The sequence below is a fragment of the Paramacrobiotus metropolitanus genome, unplaced genomic scaffold (assembly GCF_019649055.1).
Source record: "Paramacrobiotus metropolitanus isolate TYO unplaced genomic scaffold, Prichtersi_v1.0 Parri_scaffold0000016, whole genome shotgun sequence".
Lineage (NCBI taxonomy): Eukaryota > Metazoa > Tardigrada > Eutardigrada > Parachela > Macrobiotidae > Paramacrobiotus > Paramacrobiotus metropolitanus.
In genome coordinates, this window is record NW_026570236.1 from 1,687,873 (window position 1) to 1,713,363 (window position 25,491).

General features: G+C 45.2%; 1 protein-coding gene across 1 annotated transcript; it reads right to left on the reverse strand.

The window, feature by feature from the left end:
• Positions 1-2,045: 2,045 nt before the first annotated feature.
• On the reverse strand, positions 2,046-15,955 carry LOC129585439 (centrosome-associated protein CEP250-like). The gene is made up of 4 exons (XM_055478106.1): positions 15,938-15,955; positions 14,138-15,757; positions 12,998-13,381; positions 2,046-2,336 (listed from the first exon to the last, which is right to left on the reverse strand). Exons 1-4 carry the CDS (start codon positions 15,953-15,955, stop codon positions 2,046-2,048), a joined length of 2,313 nt encoding a protein of 770 aa, XP_055334081.1.
• Between the last annotated feature and the right edge of the window lie 9,536 nt (positions 15,956-25,491).

The following is a 25,491-nucleotide window of genomic DNA, read 5'->3' on the forward strand; positions in this document are numbered from 1 at the left end:
TTGAAAATCTGCACAACAGAAATCAACAAGTGATCGGCACAGCTCGATCGTAAAACGTAGAGCCCGTTCAACAGTGTGCAACACCGTGCAGCACGTGCTATGCCGCGCCCACTATCAAAACGCAAGCCAATCAGAAGAGACACAACACAGACACGTAATCCTAAGGCGTAGCGCCACAGGCGTAGCGCCACTGACGTGAACGCTAGTGATCCTGGTCTCACATGCCTCTGGGGGGATGCCGAGCTCCAGTGAGGCTGGACACACTCCCGAATCCACGAGAAGACGACGGTCGCCAGTGTCTGTGCGTGCTCAAAAACATCAAATTCTCTTAATCCATTTTATCACATCAATTCCGTAAAGGCACAATTCCATTTAATACAATGTGAAATAAAGAGATCCAATTATAAAAATACTATCAAATCATTAGGAACAGATCAACAGTAACAGATCAACAAAAGTATTAATCAAATTGTAGACTAGGATCCTCCATTTCTGACTCGCAAAGGTCACAGGTCCTGTCCACCGTTTTCCGCACTTTTAATCCATTCCGCTCCGTTGAGCAAGCCTGCGCATCCGTAATGCGACTTCATCACAATCCGCTTGAGAATCAGGTGCGTATCAAGTACGACTTAGGAATACTGCTTCATCTTTGGAATAAGGTGCATATCAATTGTACGACTTCAAAATGAGATCCATAAAGGTCATGGAGGGACGTCATGTAGACAAGCGTAGTTCGCTTCCTCCCTGGTAAAGGTCATCCTTTATTGAGATGATCAGTTGAGATGTGCGACTCATTTTGGGTTAATGGTCCCAAAGGTCATGCGACTTGAATTCCGATACGATGACTCTCTCGGGCGGTAATGGTCCCAAAGGTCATCCGACTTCTCTTCAAATTTCCATTAAAGGTCATGGAGAAACTTAGCCAATTTTCTGCGGCTTTCAAGCACTTCTTTGCTTGCCTCCCTGGTTAAGACTTAATTTGACCTTTGCGTCGCACATCCAACTTCAACATGCCTCGAGCGGCCAGAGTGCCGGCGAGTTTACCGTAGCATCTCTGATGGGGCCGGCTAGTTACCGCATTAAGTTCACCCCATGAAATTTCCACATTTTAACCTTTTACTCTTGTTCGCCGCTTGTGGCTTACGTTATTACGAGAAATCCGGCTTGGTTACCGTAGTTTTTCTCGTTTTAATTTTGACACTGAATCGCTTAAAAAGAGTGCCGGCACGGTTTACCGTAACAACTCTAATGAGGCCGGCTGGTTGCCGCATTAAGTTAACCTCATCAATATTCCACCTGTTGTCTTTCTCTTTTTCGCCGCTTGTGGCCCCGTTTCGTATTCAAGAGATCCGGCTTGATTACCGTAGTTTCTCTTGTCAATTTATAACACTGAATCGCTTAAGGAGGAGAGCCGGCTAACTGCCGTAACTACTCCCTTGGGGCCGGCTCTATAGACCGAATCAATCTCAACCCCAATAGATATTCCACATGATTTCTTTTAGGCAATTCTGTGCTATAAACGCTGAAAACAACAATTGCACTAATGCAGTTTAAGTTAACATGTTACGTGACCTTTATACTTAACCATGATATTCGCTTCTGATGACCTTTCATGACCTTATCATTAAGGTCATTTGCTTCATTCACGCGGTGACCTTTCACATTTTGTCGTTTACGCCAGTTCAAGTGCTCCGTCGTTAATCAAACATTCAACAGAGTTTCTGATTTACTTTCCATCCTTTCCGATATTCAGTTTGAACATTTCGAAGTCAGACAGCCATGCAGTTCAAAAGGTCATGTCGTTCCATTTGTTCGACAGATATTACCCAATGTCGCATCAGTTATGACCATTCTCCACGCATTTCTGTTGTGCTCTGGCAGCATTTTTCATTTCGCTGGTGTACCGCACGTATCCGGTTTCTGGGGGAATGCCGAGTCCGTTGGTTCGGCTTCCTGACTCTGTTTCTCATCGATTTTCTATCTCGCCAATGATCCGGACGAAGACTGAGTCGATTTCGGTTCGTCAGTCTTCTCTTTTTTTGCGGCTAAGTCTCGTGACCTTTGGATTTCTCGGTCGTCAGTGGAATCTCTTGACCTTTCGGTTTCTCCGTCGCTGAAGCCTCTTTCAACAGTGTAAACAGCGATTTTTGAACCACCTGTCGCGCGGAGTCCGCTTCTGCATCTACTGCCGCTTTTTCTATGGGGAGCATGACCTTTTCTTTCCCATCTTCTTTCAAAGTCTCGTGACCTTTCGGTTGTTCCATAGACACGGAACTCTCTTGACCTTTAGGTTGCGCTTCCTTCTCCACGGTTCCAGACGTCTTTTGACCTTTAGGCTGTTCGAATTTTCTGTGAAAGTCCGTGACCTTCAGGCGGTCTGTCACTTGACCTTTCACTTGACACTTGGTTCATTTGATATTTGACCTTTAAGTTCATTTGCGCTTAACCTTTGGATCATTGGTCACTTTACCTTTTAGTCTTCAGTTATTTGACCTTTTCGGCTTCTTCAAATGTCTGACCTTTGCCATAACAACCTCGTCTGAGTCTCATGACCTTTGTTCTCGCGTTTTCCAAATCCTCTTGACCTTTTCTTTTAGTTTGAATTCCAGTTGGAGTCTAGTGACCTTTCGAATGATCGTTCACTTCTTCCGTTTGTTCTTCCGTCAATTTCACAACCTTTCGACTGGGCGACAATTTCTGATGACCTTTCGTCCCGGATAACCTTTATGAAGACCGTCCTGACGAATTTGAGGACCTTTTGACCTTTCTGATGATTCCGAATTTTGTGACCTTTTCGTTGTTCATTTGAATTTGGGTTGAATTATCTTGACCTTTCGATTGACCTTTCACTTCTACCGCATGATTCAGTCTAAGTCTGATGACCTTTCAAATTGATGATCTTTCTGGCTAGCAACGAAAACAATAACGATTGGCCGCTTTGCGTCGTGTGACCTTTATGCCTTCCCAACTCCTATTTTTAATGAAGTGGACCCCATTATTCCTATTTATGAGGGTTATTTGTTTTCGCGTCCTTTAGTTATCCGATCAAGGAGTTCTTTCTCGGCTGCATCCTCAGGTTCGCCTTTCTGGGTTAGCAGTTCCGTAGGAGTTGGTTTCTTCTTCTTCTGCTTGACCTTTCGCTCATTGATTGCTTTCGCTATATCGCGGCCCAATTGTTCTGCCTTTATTTTGACCGCCTCTATTTCCTCTTTTCGCTTTTCTATAAGGTCATTCTCATTGCCGGTAGCAGTGAGTGGTTCGAAAAAATTCGAATCGCGCTCTAATATTCCAGCGCCAACTTGCTGTTTCAAAAGGTCATCTTTGTCTCCGGTAGCAGTACGTGGTTCGAAAAATAGCTTTTGATTCGGTTCGAAACCCTTTTGCGAAGCGCGTCCTGCTACTTCGATTTCTTCTCCGAAAGCTGGTGACCTTTCTGCCAAATTTCCAGCTTCTGCGTTCAACTTTTTTGTAACTGCTGTCTCGAAATCTTTGTCTTCTTTCCTGGGTCTTCCTCTCTTCTTCCTCGGTTTATCTCCACTCATATCAGGTAGCAGAGTGCGTGGTTCGAAAAATGGCTTTTGTTGTGTGACTGAGTCATTTTTCGGACTCGCCTGATTCATTTTCTTTCCGTTGGCTTTCTCCGTTTCGGGAAGCAGAGGTGGTTCGAAAAAAGATTCTGCCGAGTCTTTTTGAGTACGCTCTGTTACTCGTTCTACTGTTCCATGTTCTACTTCAGGTAGTAGAGGTGGTTCGAAAAAATTCGAGGTACGCTCTGATACTTTTTGCGAATCTTTCTCCTCAGGTAATGGCGGATGCCACAGCTTTAATCGGTCAATCGAGACCACCTTTAAGTCTGCTTCCTTCTTAGGGTTCTGCTCAATGACCTCAGCTTCGTTTGTTCGCGGGAAACTCAGAATCTTCCACACTTTATCGTATTTCGACTTAAAGTCCGACTGGTTTTCTTTCTTCCCTTGTTTCGTGTCCTTTGGTAATCGTATCAGTACGAGGTCGCCCACTTTGAAATTCGGCTCCGATTTCTTCTTATTGTAAATTTCCGCATTCTTCTCATAAGCGTCTTTGATGTTACATCTCGCCACTTCTTCGGCAAAGGTCAAGTTCTTTTTCATGGTCTCTACCCATTCGTCTGAGTTCCATAATCATCGGTATATTCGTTTTTGTAACCACATCTTCCGGCATTGTCATTTCTCTGCCGTGTAGCATATAGTATGCTGAATATCCGTTGTGGCGTGCACGACTCTGTTCATCGCCGAAATAACGTATGGGAGATACTTATTAAACTTTCGTTCATTTCCGCCTTCAGATATTGTGCCAAACCATCCGCAATTGTCTGCATCTGCCTTTCAACTTGGCCTTGACCTTCTGGATGATATGCCGTTCCGAATGTGTGTTTAATCTTAAACACATTGGTGACCTTGCCAATACTTCAGCTGTAAAGTGTCGTCCGCGATCCGTATGTAGGATGTGCGGTGCTCCGTGTACCAATATCACGTGCTTCAAACACTTTGGCAAATTCTTTAGCCGTTGCCGTCTTCATTGGTACCGCAATCACGTATTTCGTCAGTTGATCAATGAACACCGCTATGTACTTATATCCGAGTTTCTTCGTCGGTAGCAAAGGTCCTTTGAGATCAGCATACACCGGAAGAACGGATGTCCGACTTTAATCTCTTGCAATTTTCCTGGCGGGCATTTCCTCGGTGTTTTACGAAACTGACATCCTTGGCAGGCGAATGTAATTCTTCACATCTGTACTCATCCTGTCCCAGTAATATCGTAGTCGGATTGCAGATAATGTCTTTTCGAATCCCAGATGTCCTGCCTTCTCGTCGTGCAATGCGTGAATTATCGCTCTTCGCATGGACAACGGTACCACATATGACCTTTCAAGTCTCCCATTTTTATCCTTTACTCGGTATAATATGCCGTTCCACAACTGGTAATGTACTTCAAATTTCGATCTTGTCTCCGCGTCTGGTAGATGTTCCAATTCATCTATAATCATTGCCAGATGGGGATCTTTTAACTCGTTTATTCCGTAGCTGCAGATTTGAGTCATCCTCTTCTTCTTCATCTCCTTGTAGGTTAACGATGCGGACTGTCGCTGTGCTGAGTTCATTCCAATCTTTGATGACCTTGCAGCGTGGTAATGGTTTGTACCTCTTTTTCATTTGTTTTGGGAATCTCAGCAACTTAATCGGGCACTCATTTAACGCTTGTGCCACCTTATCCGTTTCCCAAAGGTCATCTTTCTCTGGTCCACCAAGTCCTGTGACCTTTTCATTCTGTACTGTAAATTCCGCATCAAGTCCGGTGACCTTTAAGTCACTAACGGCGGGCAACCAACTTTTCACTCGGTTCACTTGTACTTCGTTTTCAGCCGACTCATTCGCCGTAGCTGAAGTGACCTTTAATCGTTTTTCTCGTTGTTCCACCATCTGTAGGAACAGCTGACCGATTTCGATTGCTGGTTCTTTCGTGTCAAATTCCTTCTTATAATCCTCGAAGTTTGGAATCTCATCAAATTCCTCCTCCTGACACGTCGGACCTTCAATTGGTGCTCTTGATAACGCATCTGCGTTGTCACAATATTTTCTGGTTTGTATTCGATTTTAAATTGATGACCTTGTAATGCCATTGCCCATCTTGTCAAGCGCGGGTTCATTCCGACTTTATTCGTCTCTGACCTTAGCAAATTGGTCAGCGCCTGATGATCCGTCCTTAGGTGAATTCTGCGTAATCGATATACGGCTTAAATTTCCTGACAGCGAACACTACTGCCAGACATTCCCATTCCGTTACACCGTAATTTTTCTCCGCTCCATGTAGGACGCGGCTCGCATATGCGATTGGATGTCCATCTTGTGACAGTACGGCCCCAATTCCTTCTTTGCTCGCGTCGCATTCGATGACGGTCGGTTTTGCAGGGTCAAACTTTGCCAATACTGGACCTTCACATAACAGCTGTTTCAAGCTGTTGAACTCTTCTCCATGTACTGCTGTCCAGTCCTTTTTCACATGTTTATCTTGTCTCAGCAGCTCATACAAGCGGCAAGTCTTCTGTGCGTATCCCATTATGAACTTGCGGTAATAGTTCGCTAGTCCAAGGAATGACCTTAATTGTCTTTCAGTTTGAGGCCGTTTGAACTCGGAGACCGCGGTGACCTTTTCCGGGTCCATACGAATTCCGTCTTCGCTGAGTATATGACCCAGAAATCCCATTTGTCTCATTCCAAATTCGCACTTGGTTGGTTTAATCGTGAATCCGCTTCAACCAGACTCATTAAGACATTTGCAGATTCTGCATGAAGATCGCCCAAGTCTTTCCGGCGAAGATCACGTCATCAATGTACCCGAAAACGCAACCCTTTCTTTTTTTGCTTTCGAGAGAACTTTGTCCATACACAATTGGAATGTTGCTGGTCCGTTGCATACGCCGAATGGCATTCTTTTAAATCGGTACATTCCATCTTGCGTTACAAAGGTCGTCTTGTTGATTGACGCTGGATCCATTGGGATCTGCCAAAATCCACTTTGTAAATCCATTTTCCGTAATATTTGTTGCCTGCGCGCGTCGAGCAACTCATCCGGATTTGGTAGCGGGTAATTATTCTTTCTCGTTAGCTTGTTAAGCATGATGTAATTGACGCAAAATCTTGTTCCCATTGTTCCGTCGCCATTTTTCTTTACTGCCAATACGACCGGGAAACTCCACTCGGCGTCTGACGGTTCAATTACATCTTGTGCCAACATCTCTTCGATATGCTTTGTTATAAACTCGCGGCCTGTCCAACTCGTTCTGGCCGGGTTACATTTAACTGGCTTCGCATCTCCCGTATCAATTACATGGGTGACTCCTTTCACATCTCCATACGGTTTCTTGGATGTCGGTAAGACTTTCCAGAATTCCCAGAACGCGTTGTACACATCGTTTTTCTGTTCCTGGGTAAGGTCAGGTTCCAATTTCAGGTTTTCGATTATCTTCTTCAATTCAGGTTTCGTTGTATCATCCACCTCAGGGTCTTCGAGTACGTTCTTTACTGTCCCTGCGTTGACCTTTACATTTTCCATATGTTCATACGGCTAAACGTAGCCAAGAAGCTGATTTTTCTTCACAATCCGGTATTTGCTGCTGTGATTCGCAATGACGATTTCAAAGTACTTTCCTCTGTGGTCCGTTACTCCTGCCAATGGTTGCACTTCCGTTTCCACTTGTGGGACCGGTGTAAACATCAACTTGTTTTGGGCAGGTGCGTATTTTCCCATCTTGACCTTTACGCGTGTGCAATTGGGCGGTTTCAATTTGATTCTTTGGTCACTGTAGACTTTGATCACGTCTTTCGACATCCTGGCCTTTTCCACTTTCAATCTTTTGACTTTAATATCCTTTTCTTTTTCCTCATCTACTTCGTCATCTTCATCCAAGTCCATTAAATCTTCTTGTTCTGAAAGGTCACTTACACCTGAATCTTCCGAAGTCGTTGAGTTATCACTTGAACTCGTCCACTCAGAGTCAGGTTACTGCTCTCATATTCTTGTGCAGTAGCTTGACCTTTGTCAACTTTTCAATTGGGCGCTCATCAACTCCTTCGTCTTCTGATGAAAGGTCACTTTCGTTTTCCGCGAATCGCTAAGTTTTTTTCGCCGAATTTTGAGCAGAGGTTTGTCCCCTTCTTTGCCTTTCGCCGTTTCGTGCGGCGACTTTTGACTCCTTGCTACGAATTCTCGTTGGTGACCTTTCTGATTGATCAGTTTGACCTTTCTTCGTTCGATTTTGACTTTTCCAGTTCATTTATTTCTTCGCTCGTTAATGGCTTTTCAGTCAACTCGACTTTCCTCTGCCCGCGGCGACTCTTGGTGACTCCTTGCTGGAATTCTCGTTGGTGACCTTTCTGATTGATCAGGTTTGACCTTTCTTCGTTCGATTTTGACTTTTCCAGTTCATTTATTTCTTCGGGGCTCGTTAATGGCTTTTCAGTCAACTCGACCGGCGGACATTCCTCACCGTTATCGAGTGGCCTTTCCCCGTTTTTTGCCTCAGTTACTGGGTTTTGCTGTTCATTCGATATTCGCTCCACTTCTTCTTTAAACTTTCTCCACATTTCAATTCTGTCCGTTAACATCTGCGCAATATCGAAAGCCGACTTTGAACTTTCTTCCGTTTCGTTCGATCCTCCTTCGACTATTCCATTCGTGTCTTCAACTGGTTCCTCTTTGTCTGCTTCTTTTACAGTCCCTTTATCGACTTCATTCTGTTGGACTGTTTCGTAACCTTTAGGTCGTTTGGGACCGACGAAAATGCAGTTTGCCATCAGTTCTTCGGTGACCCATTCATCATTCGGAATCGTTTCATACATGCACCACGTATCACCACCTCGTTCTGGGTAGTCCACTCCATCTGGATCTGGTGCAAAGGTCACCTTTTTCTTTTGCATTATTCCCGGTAGCCTTCTTTTCCGGGTTACCTGTAGTTCTCGCATCTCTTTTACGTCGAATTTGGGGATTTCTTCTTCAAATTTATTCCAGTATTTTTGGAATACTTCTTCGTTCCCCTCTTTTAACGCGTTGTAATATACTTCGAGTGATTCGTAGACAGGCGTACCAAGTCCTGCCGGGAAAATAATCGTCCTCCCTTCACCTTTATACATGTGGTTCACACGGAAGTCCCAGAAAAGGTCAACTCTCGCTTCTTCCCACATTTCTCCTTCTTCGGTCATCTCTTCTATCTCTCTTTCAAATCTCTTTTCGGTTGCTACCGGATCAAGGGGATCTTGGATTCCTTTCTCCACACGTTGCAACCAATGGTTTAGCCATCTGCCTCTTCCGATTATAAAAACTTTCCACACATGACAACCACGTTCGATATCTATTCCAATGATACCGTTCGATGTGGTTTCCACATTCGTTTGTCCGCATGATGCTTTTCACTTCCTTTTGGGCATGACCTTCAAGGTCTGCTAATGCGGTGTTACATTTCGGCCATTCTGAAAAGGTCATCTCGAGGCATTTTCACAACACTCCGCGCATTCCCATTGTGGTTGCACTCTGCACGGATCCTCAAAGTAACCGTGGTGACAACTCCCGGCTCGTTCTTCTGGAGTTAATGTCCTTTGACTCGCTTGAGGTTTAACCTGTTCCTGTATTGTGGTATCTTCCTCACATTCGATCGGAGTCACGCTTTTATCCTCAGAGGATATTAGGATGACCTCTGGTTCTTTTTGTGTTCTGTGACCTTTCAACTGTTCGAGCGCCTTGTTGCGGATTTCGCTCGTAAACATCTGTTCCTCTTCAGTTATTCGTTTCAAAACTCGTAACCTTTCGCTCTTTTTATCCTTCCCCACTTTAGCCGTCTTTATTTCCAGTACCTCTGGTACTGGGATAACTTTTTCAACACATTCTTTTTCTGTGGCTCCTTGCTTACAGTCATCTGCGATCATACTTCTCCCGTCCGGAAGAAATATGATCGCCTCATCCATATCTGGCGCAAGCGGTTCCTTTTTCTTTTCGTTAACTTCTTTGACCTTTCCACTTTCTCTTTTCTTCTCCGGTGCCTCTGGTACCGGGATTATCCGTTGGCTAATCTCGTTCTGGTGTACTCTCGTCATTCCCGGTGCCTCTGGTACTGGGATGACCTTTTCTCTTCCCTTTTGTGTCAGCATTGTCCGGTTTAACGTGTTTTCAATCTCCTGTTGAATCATTTGCAGCTGTTCAAATGGTGACAATCCTTTTGGAAACATCTCTTTCTTTTCTTTTCCCGGTGCCTCTGGTACTGGGATTAGCGTTTTATTGGCCGTTTGACCATTTTCCTGTTTTGCAAGTTCGGTGACCTTTCCGACCTGTACTTTAGCAACTGGTTTCGGGTCATCTTCTTTTTCTTCTTCGCCTTCGTTATCCATCAGTACAAATTTCTTTTCCAAGAAGTCAAATCCCAATAACACCTGTACGTCGTCACACTTCGGTCGGACGTAGAAGGAATGTTCGCTTGTCTTCTTTCGTAAGGTCACCGGTGCTACACAGTAGTGTGTTACCATGAAACCTGACGTTCCACTAATTCCATTTATCCGCACCAGCCTATCTGGCGGTAGTGGGAGCATATGAAGTCCATTCTTCTCGCAAAACGGTTTGCTGATTAGCGACGTCTCGGCGCCGGTGTCCAACATTGCGTTGACCTTTATGTCTCCCACTTTCACTTCGTGTGTGTACGCTTCAGTTCCTTTAGGCTGTTTTCCATTTTGAATTTTCAACGTGTGAATCTTGCATTTTACAGGAATCAGCGATACTGGTCCCGGATCCATATCGGGAAGCACCTGTCCTTTTACTGGAGTGCTATGACCTTTCAGTATTTCGCTCAACTTATCAATCCTGTGTGGAACGTCAGTTCGAACATCGTAGTATTTTCGCGGCTTTTCTGTATTTGTTTGCTTCTGCACATTCTGCACTTGCTCATTTGCTTTTGTGCTATCCACGTGACCTTTAGTCACTTCATTTATCGTCTGATGGATCAGTTCCTCTTTACGGTTTTCATTTCGTTTATCCCTCAACTTCTCAATGACTTCACTTGTTATTTGGTCCGCTCGCTTCAATTCGTCTTCTTCACTATCTTTCGTCTCATCTGGTGACCTTTCGTATGTAACCATGTCATATCCCTTTTCGGTCATCCATTCGATCACCTTCGCGGACACTTCATTGTTCGTTTTCGTCTGATCAATTTGTGAAGACATTCCGTCTGTTCGGGCTGGTGACTTGTCATTGGCATCCTTTTGCAGTGCCTCCGATAAGTCCCGTGACCTTTCAACTGTGCCACTCTGTTGCATTTGCGTCATCTTATTTGACCGTCTTTTTTGTTCATTTTGCGCTAAGTCCTGTGACCTTTCGTTGCGCTTCATGACAAATCCGCCGCCCGTCAGCTTTTGTATGGGGACTTTTTCTCCATAATTCGGCGGTTTGTCCTCTGGCGGTGCATTTTGTCGATAATTCGCGTCAGCGAATGTCTTCTTATATTCAGCTGGGTCAAATGCTGGGACTGTGTTCGGTGACTTTTGCGCTGGTTTCCCGGTAACCAACTCTTCTAGTCGCTTTCTTTCACATTGCGTTCGCAACTGTTGCATGTCCCAGTAGTCCTCTTGTGACATTCTCGCTTTCTGCTTTGCTTTCGGCGTCACAGGTATCCACATCCCGTGATTGCCATTCAGTCTGTAGGCCACTTTTTGCCACTTCTCCTTCTGTTGTAGTGTTACTGCGTCCACAAGTGAGTCGTCGGAGTTCTGTGCCATTTCATTATTCTTTTGCTGCGCTGTCCGCAGTGTCAAGTCCGTTTCTTGACCTTTTAACACGGCACTTTCATCGTGACCTTTAGCGTTCGCACTTGCTCCTTGACCTTTCACTTGGACTTTTCCAACAGAAGGTGACCTTTCATCTTTACTGTTAGTGATACTCTGCTCCATCCATTTTTGCCTTATCAACTTCTCTTCTTCGTTCTCTGAACAATTCCAGAACTTTGGCTTTATCTCTCCGTAACAGTCGCAACCTGGTTCATTTGCTTTATCATTTTCTGCCAAGTATTTCCGGAATTTCGCATGTTGCACATTTTCTTCTTTCGCAGTATCGTTCTGCGGTTTCTTCTGATCGAGCAACGCCTGTTTAATCTTTGCGTTCCGTTGTGCGCGTCGTTGCGCTAACACTTCTTCGCTGCAGTACGGTGACCTTTCGTTTTGCTGCACTTTTTGCAGTGTCGCGCTACCGTCACGACAATTTCCACTCGCAGTACCATTCTGCGGTGACCTTTGGTCCCGTTGCGCGTTTCCACTCGCAGTACCATTCTGCGGTGACCTTTTATCCACTTGAACATTTCCACTCGCAGTACCATTCTGCGGTGACCTTTTGTCCACTTGAACATTTCCACTCGCAGTGCCATTCTGCGGTGACCTTTGATTCTGTGACGGTATCCTTATAACCGTTCCATTCCCCTTTTGCGGTGACGGCATCCATATAGCCGTTTCTCTTTGCTGTGGCGGCATCCATCTAGCCGTTTCCTGTGGTTGCGGCATCCATATAGCTGGTCCATTTTGCTTTTTCGCTGACGGCATCCATATAGCCGTTGTAGTGGTCACATTCACTGCAGTACCATTCTGCAGTGGTGACCTTTCATTTTTATCCGGTGGTTTAGGGTCGGGACGATCAGTAGGCTCACCGGTGCCTACTGATCTTGCCCGTTTCCCTGAACCGGCGCCCCGCCTTGTTGCGCGCCCTGCACATTTCCTTGCACATTTCCTTGTTGTTGTCCGATATCGTTTGCTGGGTTAGGATTCTGTCCGTTGCCGTTGTTGTATTGGCCACCACCCTGTTGGTAGTTGCCTTGGCCGCCTCCATTGTTCTGGCCTCCTCTGAAATTTCCGCGGCCATAGCCTCTGTTCCTTCCTCTGAAGCCGCCGCGGCCGAAGCCACCACGGCCGTAGCCACCGTTCTGGCCGCCGCCATTTCCATTTCCGTAATTACTATTTCCATTGCCTTGTTGGTTTTGGAAGTTCGCTTTGTGCTGGTACCATTGGGTGATAAGGTCATATCCGTTTGCTACCGCTGGGCGCCAGCCACCCGTGGCTCGGAGGCGTTGCCACTCCCTGAAGGCAAACAGATTCGGGTTCTGTTCTGGTGGTGTATTGGCGAACTTGCATCCCTGTGTCTGATGATTGCCATACATACAGTACTGGCACATCTGTACATTGTTCGCCACCCATCCGTCGATCATCTGAAACTTGAATTCAGTTCGTGACCCTTGTTGCTGTTGGTTTCCTCTGAAGTTTCCTTGACCTTGACCTTGTCCCTGATTCTGGAAGTTCCCTTGACCTCCATTCCAATTTCCGTTTCCGTACCCGTTTCCGCCAAAGTTTCCGTTACCCATTCCTTGTTGTGGTAACGCTACATTCATAGGGGCCATATTCTGTGGTGCCGGTGGGATTACATTCTGGGGTGCCGGTCTCACTTGGGCCGCCGCTTGTATCGCCGCTACCATCGCATAGGTTATCGGCTGCCCCGTCTGACTGTCGATAAAGGTTACCTTTTCCGTGACCTCTCTGACCGGGGTTTCCACATGGTATTCCACTGGCTGTTGGACTGGTGCAGCTGTCATCCTCTGTTGCGGTACATTTTCCACTTGGCCTTGCCGGATGGTCACGTATTCCTGATTACGTCGACCTTTCGGCGCCTTATACTTTTCCTCGCCCGTTGCCCAATGTCGGAAGAAGTCCTTTACGTCCGTTGGCGTCTTGCACTTCTGTATGCGCAGTGCCTTGTAGAGTTCATTATCCACCCTACATCCTTCAATTAGGAAGCCCACGGCCTGTTTCTCAGTAATGATTCTCTTTGCCTTAAACCGCATCATCGCTTGATAGTATTGGTCAAGCGATTCTTTTCCGAGTTCAAATTTCCTTGCGTAGGCCTCACGTAAGCCTAGGACTTCTTCATCTCGGTCACCGTATTCATCTTTAAATTTGTCCATCCATTCGGTTATTGAGTACTCAATTCCATCTTCTGCCGCGATGTCCTTTTCTCCTTCGAACCAGGTTTTGGCAGGACCTTTCACCGCACTGGCTATCTCAATCATGATTTGGTCGTCCGTCAGCTGGTAAGTCCTTTGGGTTTCTTTCACCAATCGTGTCCACCCACTTACTGTGTCACGACTGCCGTCAAAGGTCATGAGTGGTGTTTTCCTGGCCATCGAGTTGAGTGCTTTTATCAATTGCACCGCTGTATTTTCTGCTCTCTGGTCATCGTCTTCTTCGCTACTTCCATCATCACTTTGATTTCGTTTCGCTTTTCCATAACGGGATTTCCTAGGGCGCTCCTGCCGGCTGGAGGGTCTGTCCCGTCGCCCTTCATCAATGAACACGTTTGTTTCAAAGTGCGAGGGAAATTGTGAAGGGTCACCTCGACTCATATGCGGGTTACTTTCCGAAGGTGGCTCTTTGTCTTCTTTGCCCTTTTCTCCTTCTCGTTCCGCTTTTACGCTTCCTTTACCAGTACCAGTTCGTTTTGGCACTTCAAAGTGGAAGCTTTTACCCGTGCCCGTTTCTTGCGCCTTGCTGTAACTGGGCGACGGTGATTCCACTGTTGCAGTTCTGACTCCGTATTGCAACAGCTGTTCATCCTTGTGTTTGTTCGACATGTTGAGGGCCTTATTCTCGTCTTCGAGGCGTTTGACTTTCAGCTGGAATTCTTCCCTCTCAGTTTTCAAGTTCTGATTTTCCTCCTTGACCTTCAACATGTGTTGGTGGAGCTGGAATGTTTTCTCCTGAATGACCTTTTCAGTGTCGTTCTCCACTTTTTTAATGTGTTCTGCCAACTGGGTCACATCCCTTTCCAACATCATGTATTCCTCAGCTGATGCTTTCAATTGGTTTTTCGACTGGGTGACCTCATCTTCTCTTGTCATCGCCGTTTGGGTCATATCAATCAGCTCCGTGTTGAGTTTGATGATTTCCTGCGTCTTCTGGTGAACTGTTTGTTGCCATTCTTTATCTTTCAACCCAAGCGCCGTGACCTTTACGTCCAAGAGGTGTGCCTCATGCTCCCACCTCATGCCCTGTTCGGCAATTGTCTTAACGGTTCCTTTTAACTCGTTGATCTCTTCGGATACCTTTCGGTTATCTTCTTTCAACGCCTGGTTCTCTTCTTCATGTTCCTTGGCCACCCTGGCGGCTTCATCGGCCCTTCTCTGGTGATCATATGATTCCTTCTGGAGGATCCCGATATTCTCGTCACGCAGCTTCAGGTCATTCCTGAGTTTAAACACTTCGGTAGTGTTTGTCAGTAGTCGCTGGGTAGCCTCGGCAAGTTTAGTCGCATAATCATCTCTCTTGGCTTCTGCTTCAGTGACCTTTTGTTTCAGGGAGTCGCATTCGTCCTTCAATTCTGCCAAATGCCGTGACCTTTCCGCTGTTTCCTCGGACATACTCTCGTTAAGGTCACTGACTGCAAGATGACCTTCCATTTCTCTGTCATCTACCATTTTCAGGTACTCCTCAGCGAGTTCTTTTTGGCGCTCGTATTTGATCTTCCATTCGTCCGCCGTGTTCTCCAAATAAGCCTGTTGTTGCTCCAATTCATAAATACGAGCATTGAGGGATCCCATCTGGGTTTGGTATTCCTGTCTTTTTTTCATCACCTGACCTTCCTTCACTTCGAGTTCTTCTTCCAATTCCTTTACACGTCTTTTCAAAGTTGACGTGGGACTGTTCGGTGATGGCGGTCGTACATTGATGACCTTTCCAGTTTGTGTCCGTTCAATGAGGTGCTCTGGTATGTCCTTAAATCGTGTCATACCTTCAGCGCGGTCGGCTTCCTTCATCGCAGTTTGGAAGGACATATTCATCGTCGCTTCGTCATCCGTGAAGTATGATTCGTTTGACTCATCTGAGACCATTGGAGTTGCCCAAAGGTCATCGCCTGCGGTTTTACCGTTCAGTGAAAGGTCATCCAATCCCAGCTCAGCCAGTTCCTCTTCGGTGACCTTTGTGTTTCTCTCTTCCACTTGAGTCAGGTTCGCATTTTTATCCTGCTCATTCGTTCCGCCAATGGTAACATCCAGCTGTGATGCTCCAATTGAATCCGCTCCTCTTTCTGTGGCTCTTTCCTCCCCAGTGACCTTATTCTGGTTCATCGGATCACTTCCCGCCGTAGGTGCGGGAGTGTGCTTCTGGTCGTCACTGGAACTTTCCTGGTTGGCGACCGCCTCGAGCGCCTTCTGATAAGTGCTATCAGAGCCTCGTGAATCCTTCTTCTCGAATGCTTTGGGCGCTCGAGTGTTCCGCTCATGTCCAACTGGACGTGAGTACGGGTACAAGTCCTTTTTGTACGGGTTCGGTGCGCTTTGCTGTGAGCTGCGGGAGCTTTTACTTCCCTGACTACTGTTGGATGTCGGTACCTCTTGGTCTTTGTCCATGTTGATCGGATAACTTGGACGCTCCTGCCAATTGTTCTCACACACACGTTATTGTATGGTTTATTCAGTTATCCTAAAGGTCACTTCGTACTTCGAAATTTTCCAAGTCCTTTGTAAAGGTCACTTTTCGGTTGAAAAATTTCGACTAAGTCCCGTTTTAAGGGTCACTTTTTCGATAAAAAGTTCGAGAGATTTGCCCTAAAGGTCACTCTTCAGACAAAACTTCGAAGCCGTTCTTACGGTTCAGAACATGTTTACAAATGAAATCCTACAGCTGCTGATATCGCTGTACTACTATTCACTTCAATTTCACTTCGATAAAGGTCACTATTGGTCGCTTTCAGGTCATAAAGGTCACGTAACTAAGTCAATGTGGTCAATTCCAACTTTTCAGTGAAGGTCACTTTTCAAAGTCGAAGGTCACGTTCTGATCTCAAAGGTCACTTTCCGACTCAATTCAACTCAAAAGGTTACTTTCCAACTCAATTTCTGTTAAAAGGTCACTTTCCCGCTCAATTCAAGTTAAAGGTCACTTTTAAGCTCAATTCGATCAAAGGTCACGCTTCCTTTGTCTCAACTCAAAAGGTCACTTTTCGTCTCAATTATCTTATCTCAAATCAAATTTCCCATTACAACTAGAGTTCAGCGGAAAATCCCCATTCGGGTTGTTTACTTCATTCCTATTGGTCAGCTAGCTCAAATTATTCAGTTCAAATCTCAACCAGTCGCAGCTCAGATAACCGACCAATCATGTTGCTCCTCTTAAAGTTTAAATCAGCCTGACGTCACGGTCAACGGCCAGACATGCGCACCGTGTGCAAAACCCCGCCTACTTTTACGCTCAGCTCAGTACGGACCAATAAGAATTGCGAATTTTACCAGCTGACCAATCCCTTAATTAATAACGGTTTTCTACCTGTTAACCGTCCGTCCGTTCCGCGTTCCACGGGGAAATGATCCAGATGATCCAGATTCTTCTTCCAATTCCGCTCCCGCGTCGCCGCTGTTCCGTAGCGTGCCTTGCGCTATTAGTAGGCTACTGTGCCGGCTGTGCCGTAGCAGCAGTAGTTGTACGCTCTACACCAGTTTGGTGGAGTCTGATCTGTCTTTTCCGTGCGCCCCTTTCGGCGTTTCGGCGCTTCTGCCCCACGGCTTTTAGGATTCGCTGAATCCTTGCCGAGTATCAGCGACACCAGTGTAGGTCTTCGCTGAAGACTCTACACCGAGGAACGCTGACAACTGAACTCTTGAACTCTTGCACAGCTGAGGAAACAGCACGGTTCTTCGCTGAAGATACCGTACCGAAAACCAAAGCTGGAAATCCACGTCAGATGAGGCAGTTCACCGCTTGTGGTGTTGCGCTTTGCTGTCGGATAGACCTGTGCCTTACTGGTCGGGTTTCACGTCAAATAACAGGCCAACTTTGCCTGACACAAATCAAATCAGAGAACCGCTGTCGGCTCTGCTACCATCTAATGCTAGATCCAACCGTGATCCAGAGACGGAGACAGAAACGGAATCTATCCCGTGGAAGCGAGCGATACGATATGGATCGCGAGCTATGCGGAAACACAAACGTCGCACCGTAAATCGCTGACTTTTAATAATATTGAAAATCTGCACAACAGAAATCAACAAGTGATCGGCACAGCTCGATCGTAAAACGTAGAGCCCGTTCAACAGTGTGCAACACCGTGCAGCACGTGCTATGCCGCGCCCACTATCAAAACGCAAGCCAATCAGAAGAGACACAACACAGACACGTAATCCTAAGGCGTAGCGCCACAGGCGTAGCGCCACTGACGTGAACGCTAGTGATCCTGGTCTCACAGCAGGATGCCAGAAAGAAAAATAAATGACCACAACAGCTGCAATTTTATACAATCTTCGTTCATGTCGTGAACATCAAGCTGCCCGGCGAAATGCGATCGCTTTACTGCGTCAACAGGGGATAAGCGGGAAAAACCGACTTCTCCCCATCGGAAAAGCATCACAGCGAGCCACATTGTGCCGATGATGGTGATAGCATCACTGAACAGTAATCTTTGTAGTTGCGCAGTGTTTTCAGCTGATTCTTGATGGCCAGCACCAGATCTGAAGGCTGCACTACTATCGAGATTTCTTTCCCCAGTGCGTTCAAACGGTCATCAATCTACAGAGAAAAATATCAATAGTTTAGTTTAAGTTTAAGTTTTCACTATAATTTAGTTCAAGTTTTCACTATATCTGTATATATAACATTATAGAATTTGTGACAAAATTTTGATTTAGCCTCGCAATGCGCTTCACACATACAGATACGTAAAAGTGGTCTAGCTATTTACCAAATAATTCAAGTGCATATTTACTGTTTAAATCTTTATCGTGTTTATGCTAAAGTAAGTCACTGAAAGCAATTGAAAGATTAGAGAAGATGTAAAGACTACAGTGTAGATCGCATGCTTAATTGTACGTTTAGTCAAGTTTCTCGACGAAGACGATCAGTCAAATTCAGCCTAACTGATAAGTGTGACCTTTATGGTGACCTGTAGGAACTGGTCACTGGACTGTCATCAGTGGCTGCTTGTGATTTATTATTCATAGTAACTATGCCAGTAAGTTATATCATGTTCCTCCAAATCTGGTAAAAAGTTACTAGATTGATAATACATGGCACAGAACCATCCAAAAGCTTTCAGGATGGCAGAAACAAAAATATGCAAATGCAGTCTAATATCTCAACGCCAGTTATTTACCCAGTGATTCTGACACAGTGCAGATGGACTTGTTTATCTTCACGTTTACCGTATTTCTGCTTATTGTAAGGCGCTGAATGCAACCAAAGAGGAGGGAACTGCAGAAAACAGATATGAATGCTGTTGCATAAAATGCACGTTAACTATATACATTTCAGTCATACCCCTGCTACAACCTTATTGTCGCAAACGCGTCAACATGCACGAATTCATCCCGCATTGGACAATGATGTAAAAGCATCAATAACTACTGGATTTTATGATTTCATCCCGATACGGAAGCAATGGCTGCATTTGAGCTAATGCGTCCTTCTGTCGTTCCAGTCTCCTGGCCATTGCATGGGTGGCTCTAGATTCCCGTCCACAGATCTTGGCATAGATCATCAGCGCTTCCTTCAAATAGTCGATCCCCACCAAAATCGCCTGCGCTATCAAAGGTATCACACGAAGTGTTTCTTGCGCAGAGCGCGAACCTTGCTTTGAAAACCAGTGCTTCCATTGTCGTGCACAATCCGCAGCGTGGCACAGATACCCAGCGCGCTCCACGTTGTACTTCGGGTACACCTTCCTACAACAGAAACCTTTCTGCTGAACTTGTGAGGATTCTCGTTTAGAACTTTATGTCTTGTAATTCAAAGGCCAACTACGGTCTTCTTTAAAATCCGTAATTTTAACACAATTCCCAGTGGAAAAACTTAGGTTATGAGTTATTGTTGCTGTATGTCGAAACGTTAATATGATCTCGTACAAATTTGTTATCCTAACAAATTGCAACCAAAATCTGAGAAGTAACTTCAGCAAACATTTACGCACCGCATGCAAATGATGAGTTCCTGGAAAAGCTTGCATGCCTCTTCGTAACGCTGGTTGTCCTGATAGAAACCTGCCACACACCAGCCGCTGGTATAGCGCAGATGGGCATCTGGTTGCAAAACGTTCAGACTTTCCAGCTCTTTAAAAACGGTCATTTTGTTAATCGCTATCGACTGATAATTCTTAATGTCAGTCGTCGGCACACAACATTCCAGCAGTGCTTGGTTTGTGGCCATAAACGTTTTGAATTTATGCAGATTGCCGGCACTGACCACACCGCACTGCGGACAGGGAAGTAAGGCGCGCTCATCACTGGGAATAGGTTCGGTACATCCATCGGTGACACATTTCAGAGGGTTGATATCAGCATCCTAAAAGGTTATGGTTAACCATTGAATTGTGTGTTTGCTTTAGTTTTGCATCTGCTCGAAACCGGATGAAGTTGTTCCAGAGACGCTATCTCGATAGTGCATAGTGCATATACATGCCTTATACGTAATATATGAGTATTAAAGTTTAAATTACTTACAAATTTGTCGGAACATTTACGGCAGCTGCAGTCTCGCCCGTACTCTCCCGCAAAGAGAAATTTCCGCTCCTCTAGCGGATATAACATGGTGCAACATAATATCTCCGAACTGCACAGTCGCGCCTGAAACAAAAAAAAAATAAGCATCCTAAAAGAAAGGCTTCTTCTACAACAAGAAACTGCAAATCACTAAAGGTTACCCAGTCAGATGGCACAAGATAATTACTACCTGAAGTACGCCGGTGAAATCCGGGATATCATCGCTCGCAAGTAACCGCACTTGCCGACCGCGAAACATGACGAGTACATTGTGATCAGAACACACCGTCTCCATGGCTCCTCTGGGCACGCACGGATACAGACCGGTCCCGAAAAAAGTGGGGTAGTCGTGGGTGCAGTTCGTAACTGGCAGATGATTATAAAAGATTCGGCTGAGAATATCCATGATCTCCACTCCGGATAAGACTGTCTGGTTCTCAAAAACGGTTGCCAACAACTGCTGGAAGAAACTCTTGTCAACCATATCCATAACACTGTAATAAGGTATTGATAAGGTTGACGTCTTTAACGCAGTACTGTACGTGTACTTCAGGAAGTATAGTATTTTACCACTGCTTCAGGAGCTTGTTATCTGCGTCGTATGGGAAAAACTGCAAAATTTCTCTTGCGGATTTCTTCTCTTTCCGCGCGGACGTTTGCTTGTTATTCGTTTCGTCCTAGAGTAGGAAAAAGGAGACGGAAAACGTTTATATCAATGAACGGTGTAAAACAGTGTAAGTTAAAGTTTTTTTTACTGTTAAATTTTGACAACATTTTGGCTAAAAGGTCATCCACGCTAGCTAGCGTGGATGTTAGGCATGTTTAATTAACAGCAATAGCGCTATCGCTATTAAGCGTGCAAACCGAATGTGAAACATTTGCTTTATAATTTACGGGAAGTAACCCGGTACGTGGTACCTAGTAGGGCACAAAAAATTCCCACAAAATACAAAGTGCACATACTCACAAAATTTCGCTTTTGCACACTCCCAAACACTTTTTTGCATTGTTTTATGACAATATTTAGCCAAATTATTTGTATACGTCGATCGGCGTAAGCAGATGTTTTTATACACTAGCATAAACGCCGTCTGTGGAAGTTTTCGTGCATGTACATATATGAATTTGGTACCATGTGCCGGCCACGCCCTTTGAATACCATCCTTTACCTGAATTTTGTTGATAATTTTCAGCAAGAGTACCAATCGCATACTGATCTTATTGCTGTCGCCCTGCAGTCCGTGATGTGCCTTTTTTAGCTGCTCTAGTTTGGCAGCAAATATCGATCTGGGATCCGTGGCGTTCTTGAATTCCAGGATGCCTTTTAGCAGCGCACATTCCTTTTTGTGTTCTTTTTGCCAATCGCTTCGCTAAAATAAATTCGTCTAAGCCTTGCACGGTCAGGCCTATTCGCTAAAAACCTGTTGCGTTGCGTACTGTTCATAGTGTCTGTTTTCTTGCGTTATGTAGCGGGGTTACATCAGCAGATGACCGTAAATACTCTGGTGATGCAGATTATCGTAAGCGAGGTCTTCGAGTTTCTAGCTAGCTACCCTAGGTTCTGACCCATGTCAGCCGACTGGAAAATTTTCATCTGCTACTAATACTTTGATTTGCGCTGAATTTAGAATATCGTTAATCGGCGCTATTAACCCTTTGCCAACCACACGACGGCGGTCGTCACGGCGCAGGAAACTAAAAGAAACTAATGAATCTAAGAAAACTAAAAATACATGGCTAACCATAAGCAGAAATAAGATGCCTAAGAAAAATTATGACGGATTAGCACAATGACTCCTTAGTCTTTGCGACAGCTCGGCTTTGCGACAGGCGTCTGTTTGACTCCTTAGTATCTGTCGGTCGACGGATTTCTGTTGACAAAATCTTTGTTGGTGGTCACCAACATTAAGTACTACGCACTGGAAACATGCACGCTGTAACAAAGTATACATACGGAAAAATGGAAAATCCGTAGATTTAAAATCCGTAGCTGATTCTGTAAATCCGGAGAATGCGTAAGGATTTTTTTGTTAATCGTCGCAAATAACGAAAGACGCGAGCGCATAGTTAGACTAGCAAAAAAAGTTTCCTCATCTTTTGGCCGAGACTTTGTCCACCCGGTCAGTTTAATTTTCTCAGCAACCGGTCAGTTCGATTCGTCATATCAGCCAAAAAGAAGGCAAAACACTGACGGTTAAAATTCCAAAAGTTCAGCAAAAGTAACAAACTTCTTTCGCCCGTGGTTGTCCTGCAGCGACTGCGATATGGTGTCCTTCTTCATCGACCAGTTTCTTTGTTCCCGTCTCCGGCCCCAAGGTCCGTATATTTCGAAAGCTGCGGCCATAAAGTTCTATCTTGGCTGAAGCCACGCGTGTAGCTGGCAGAAAGGTTAACGCTTCCGGCAGAAAGGTTTACACATCCGGCAGAAAGGTTAACGTGGCGCCTTTGATCGTAAACCATTAACCCGTAAACCTTTCTGCCGGCTACACACGCGCACTTTGCGAGCTTTTTCGTTTCGACCAGCTCCGTTGCGGCGCCGGCGTTGACGACAGTACGTTCAATATATGACGCTGCCAGGGTGTCCACACATATGTTACGTTTATTCCAAGAGGCTTACCACGTTCCCACGGGATAAGCGTGACGACGTCCGGTTTTACTATGTGATATCGATAAACCCTTCGGATCCATTCTTGCAGGAAAACCGCCGGTCGTTAAACCACGAGTAAACTCTCCTGCGATACCATCATGTCTGGGCAGTCGTCCAGCGGATCGCTGGCACCGTGTTCCATGTCTACCAAATTCTTCTACCCACCCGCCGCATTTACAGAAGTGCGGGCCACGATTGGGGCTCCTAACCAAAGCGCGACGCTAGTTTGGTAGTCGATGTTTTTCAGCAAATACACTATGACATTGTGCATTTAGCAGTATCTTATTATTATTAGCGTAGCGGCAATTCAGTATTAGGATTATGTCGTGCTTATTTCAAAATGTCTGCGCTTGCAGAAGCATTATTTTACGTCATACTTATCGATTACCCACATTAATATTAAAGAGAGCCCGAAAAGTAATGACGGGGAAAAACTAGTAGACCTACGCCGTTAAATGGAAAATTTCAGTAACATATTGTATGGACAAGTGTCAAAAACCTTTGCCACTACTTGTCCATACAATATGTTACTGCGGGCCGATACGTTTTTGTCTACGATCTCGAAAGTCAGCTTCTTTGGATATTTGTGATGCCAATTCTTAAAGCACTGTAGGTTCTAATCCTGCATTCGGCCAACTAACCAAATTAGAACGTCTAGGCTGCATATTCGCGACATTGGATATCAGATGCAAACAAGAAATAAACAACGGGAACACAACGGAAAATATTATGACAACCACGTTATATCTACACCCATTATTCAAAAACTGAAACACCTGCAGCATATTTCCTATAAGTGATCATCAATTCCTATTCAAAAAGTATTAATCGTGATTCGTCATCCGCCATGCCGGCTGCCATCGCTTGAATGGTCGGCAAGCGGCATAAGCGAATAACGAGGGAATATATCTGCGACGTGCCTTCCATAACCTGTTGGTGATATTCCATGGCGGCAGCGCTCAGGACCTCGTTCGGGCTCTGCGCCGTCAGCACACGCGGTTCCTCCATCTGCGTAACGGTGTTGGAGTTATTAACGCTGCCTAAGGATTCTCGCAGGATTCGCATGATTTCTTGAAGATGCAGCTTCTTCTCGTAGGTGTACCTCTGCCTGGACTGCAGCAGGGCAGGGGATAAAAGGTGGCAGTGGCACCTGCCACTGGCATCTGCCACCGGCAGTGGCAGTTGCCACTACGCGTTATGGCAAGCGATTAAACGTGGCAACTGTTAGAAATTAAAATATTGAAGGAAGCCATAACTTTTCTTGTATTAACAACTCAAAATCCCTTAAACTCTTGAAGGCATTCATGTGCATGGTCCACGTCAAGTATGATGAACCCTGATTATAAAAAAACATTCTTAGTGCGACTTAGTACAAGGGATACCGAACCGAGTGCGCACCGATTGTTCCCCAGGATTTGTTCAAAAAAAAACGAAAACAAACAGAACAAAAAATTTTGCACACCGACCACATCTGTAGTACCTACAAACTACAGCACAGATACTGAGATACATAAAGAATCATAACCATACGCGCTTTTTGTTTTCCACAATCAAGCGCAGGCCATTTTTACCTTTTCGCTGTCATACAGTCTGTTGGGCGTAACTGAAGCCTTTGAGGAGTTTAAGCCGGTGTTTAGCACATCAATGCGGCAGCATGCGTCAATGGATAAAGCCGCTTGCAGTTCAGCTTGCACCGCATCCGCCGTGCCAATGGAGTCTGGCTCCTACAGACAAAACATTTTCTAGCTTTTAAGACTTATAAATTTTTGAAGTTTCTTGCGCTTTTTGCGTTCGAACGCAAAAAGCGCACGAAATCTAAAAACCCTAAGAATTCTAAGGAGTTCCCAGAACTCTTAGGGTTTTTAGGTTTTCATAGAATTTTTCAAGAATTCTATGAAAATTTGTTTATTTTTAGAAAGCCTAAGAAATTCAAGAAACTAAGAAATCTAAAATTAAGAAGAACCTAACATAACGATAAAAATGAATAAAACCCGTTAACGATGAAAACGAACAAGTTTGTCTCCGACTTTTAGTAGTCAGACTCAGCCCTACGGCCGCGAGCCTGTAGCCCAACAGCTTTAAACACTTTTGCCACATCAGTTTCTTGCGTTACTCACAACTGATGCGAAAACCTGAACGATACTGTCGATACACAACGAAGTTTTTGTATTTTCGTCGTTTTTATGACACATACCGGACCGACGGGACCTTAGTCAAAACGCTCGTTTTAAGCCGCGCTCATCAAGCGTGACAGATTAGTTAGTTTAGCTTTCAGAATGTGTCATGACAAGTCATCCAAAATCAAACGATTGCTGGAGATCGCCAGTCATGCACGAATGGAACGCTTTTACAATACCGTCGCATTACCGCGCTTCGATCGTGAGCGACACTGATTCTGAGAGTATCTGCGACAGTTTCTTCTGCTAAATAGCGATTGCAGCACTCATTTAATACTGCATGGAAGGCGCGGAAACAAAACTCAGCTGGGGTGTACGTCCATAGCATCCATAGTTCTATAGAGTCGATCTGTGAAAATACGAAAATGCTCTCCCTAGAACTTATCGTTGGATGGCAAAATTGTCTCAAGATGATTCGGAATTTTAATAGGTTGCCATGCTTTATCGCTTGCCAGAACGCGTAGTGGCGACTGCCACTGCCGGTGGCAGTTGCCAGTGGCAGGTGCCACTGCCACCTTTTATCCCCTGCCCTGCAGCAGCATGGCTTGTTGGCGCTGGTAAGTGTCGCGGAGCTGCTGCATGGCTTGCGGTGAACA